Source organism: Rattus rattus, chromosome 5 (assembly GCF_011064425.1).
Source record: "Rattus rattus isolate New Zealand chromosome 5, Rrattus_CSIRO_v1, whole genome shotgun sequence".
NCBI classification, from domain to species: Eukaryota; Metazoa; Chordata; class Mammalia; order Rodentia; family Muridae; genus Rattus; species Rattus rattus.
Window position 1 is genome coordinate 89,827,415 of NC_046158.1, and position 2,945 is coordinate 89,830,359.

Consider the following 2,945-nt stretch of genomic DNA (forward strand, 5'->3'; position numbering starts at 1 on the left):
AAGGAAAGGCCCAGGAATTTTTCTTGAGACATCCAGGATCAAGCTGTGGATATGACTCAAACCCAATGCCTTGATTCCTATCACCATGAGTAAAAAAAGTTTTCTTTGGAAAACAAATTAAGGTACAAAATGGTTATAAAAAGTACAATATTTTAATGATTGAGTTCAGGGTTACATAATTCAAGTATTTTCCTCTGAGTCATGCTCGGCTGTAAGTATCATACACGCAGTGTGAGATGCAGGAGAAATCCTTCAATGAATGGAAATTTAAAAATAAAATCTGTAAGTTCTTCAAAAGCATCTTGAGTCTTTTTGACATTCTCTAACAAACTGTGAGGAGACTGTGCACAAATGGTAGATGGACACTAGATGGGGATTGCATTTTATCATTCTCCTCCCAGCAACATAACTTGGCAGATGTGACTCATTCTGACCTACAAGATTTCTTTTTTTTTTCTGAAAAATTACATTTTTAAATTCTTATTTTTTTTACTGTCGTACATTTTGATTTTTTTCATATAAAAACCCTTGAGCCATCTTCATCCTAGACATATTTCTCATGGAGACATGTCCTGGAATTTTTCCTTTTCTATCTTTTTCTCTATTCCCAAAATGTTTCAACGTATTAAAATAAATTGAAACTCCAAACCACCTTTTGCACTGTATGATTCTAAAGAAAAGCCTTAATGAACTAGCTACAACATAACATATCTCACAGTAGGATTCCCATTCTTGAGTGTTCTCAGTGTTCACATGATCATATTTTTACTGGATTAAGGAGCTATAAATTAAAGAGTTTAATGAATTATTCTATGATTAGATTCCCTATATTTGGAAAAAAGAGAGTTATTAAGTTTTCATAGGATTTTGTAGATAGTCATTTGAATCTTTACTGGGAAAGGGTAAGGAAAAAATCTGGGATAATGGAGAGATTAACATAATTCTTAATCACAATTGGTTGTAAGTAAATTTCCAAATAAATAACAAATAACAGAATTTTACAAGGACATTCCTTTTTAACCTTTTATCTCCCATAATAAATTGCTCATCATATTTATCTCTGCCTTTTATGTTATACAAATGTTCTGTGTCATATAATCTCCTAAAATTCTATATATTTACTTAGTTTTGCCATTTCTATTTTGTACATTTTGTTTCATTTGGTGAAATTCTTTTTCTCCTACACTCTTTAACATTTAAAATATAAGGACTGTTCTTTACCTCTTAATGTCTTGACATTCAGAAATCAGTGAAGGATAGGAAGAGAGCACAGAGAGAGCAGCAGGAACAATAACATTGTCTTAGAATGGAATGTAAAGCCATGGAGAAATTGGGAGGCTTGGCTAACTGAAGAACAAGACAGGCAAGAAAGCAATGAGTTTTAAATTGAGTTTTTATTTTTAGTTTGGAAGTTTTATGCAACATATCAAACAAGTCCTTATTGAGTGAACAGAGGTAAGTTTGCATCACAAGTCTGACTTAGTTTTTATTGTCTTCTCCAAGGCAAGTTCAGAGACTGTCTTCTGGAATGAATCAACAAGGGAAGCAAATCGCTCTGCAGTGAAAGAATTTATTTTTATTGGACTCTCTGACTCTCAGGAACTTCAGATTTTTCTGTTTGTATTCTTTTTGGTTTTCTATGTAGGAATTGTGTTTGGAAACCTTCTTATTGTCATGACTGTTACCTATGATTCCCATCTCCACTCTCCTATGTATTTCCTATTGGCCAACCTCTCATTCGTTGATCTGTGTCTGTCCTCTGTCACAGCACCGAAGATGATTGCTGATTTTTTCAGCAAACACAAAGTTATCTCTGTTCATGGCTGTTTTGCACAGATTTTTCTCCTTCACTTCTTTGGAGGGTGTGAGCTAATTACCCTCATAGCCATGGCTTTTGATAGATACGTAGCAATTTGTAAGCCTCTAAACTATACTACAGTTATGTGTGGAAATGTGTGTGTTGGCATTGTGGCTACTGCATGGGGAATTGGCTTCTTACACTCCGTGAGCCAATTGGCCTTTGCACTGAACTTACCCTTTTGTGGTCCCAATAAGGTCGATAGTTTTTATTGTGACCTGCCTAGGGTACTCAAACTTGCCTGTGCAGACACATATAGGTTAGACATCATGGTTATTGCCAACAGTGGTGTACTTACTGTGTGCTCCTTTGTTCTGCTAATCATCTCCTATGGTATCATTCTATTGACCATCCAGCGCCGCCCTTCTGATAGGTCGTCTAAAGCTCTGTCTACACTGTCTGCTCATATCACAGTAGTTCTTCTGTTTTTTGGACCTTGCATCTTTATTTATGCCTGGCCCTTTCCCATCAAATCATTAGATAAATTCCTTGCTGTGTTTTATTCTGTGGTCACCCCTCTCTTGAACCCTATTATATACACACTGAGGAACACAGAGATGAAAACTGCCATGAGACGCCTAAGACAATGGAATTTAAACTTTTGGGTGAAGTCTTAGGTCTCCTACAGCCTTGAGATTGATATCATGAATGAAGGAAGTTATTACATTATTCAGCAGACCTTATGTCAACTTTAAAATTCCATTTTACCTCATTTAGCAATTGTTTATGAAGGTTCTAAGAGTTACTTCATTTATTCTATATGACTGTAGCTTTTATTTTTTTATAGAAGTTGAAAATTAAAAACATTAATTCAAAAATACCATTTCACTAATTTTATCATAATTAAAGGTATTAGTATGGTATTACTTGTGTAAAACTGAGATTTCCTAGATACTTTTGCCTTTGAGTTGATTAAAAATACAAGTTGAACTATTTTAGATTAAAGAAAATTTTACTTTGCTCATTCTCCCTAAAAAACATAATAAAGGAATTAATGACCTCTAACTAAAAATGTGCTCAATGATAAGAGTTTTTATGACTACTACTGAAATTCATAAGTTAAATTCCTTCCTCATAACCATATAAT

General features: G+C 34.1%; 1 protein-coding gene across 1 annotated transcript; it reads left to right on the plus strand.

Annotated features, from left to right (window-relative positions):
* The first annotated feature begins 201 nt into the window (after positions 1-201).
* Positions 202-2,475, plus strand: LOC116900947 (olfactory receptor 4F4-like). The gene is made up of 2 exons (XM_032902588.1): positions 202-282; positions 1,504-2,475. Exons 1-2 carry the CDS (start codon positions 202-204, stop codon positions 2,473-2,475), a joined length of 1,053 nt encoding a protein of 350 aa, XP_032758479.1.
* Positions 2,476-2,945: the final 470 nt, after the last annotated feature.

Excerpts from the sequence above, each read along its gene's own strand:
- LOC116900947 (XM_032902588.1), top strand. The coding sequence starts at position 202 with ATGCTCGGCTGTAAGTATCATACACGCAGTGTGAGATGCAGGAGAAAT. Across the intron at positions 283-1,503 it reads GAAATTTAAAAATAAAATCT|GCAAGTTCAGAGACTGTCTT; the intron begins GTAAGTTCTTCA and ends GTCTTCTCCAAG.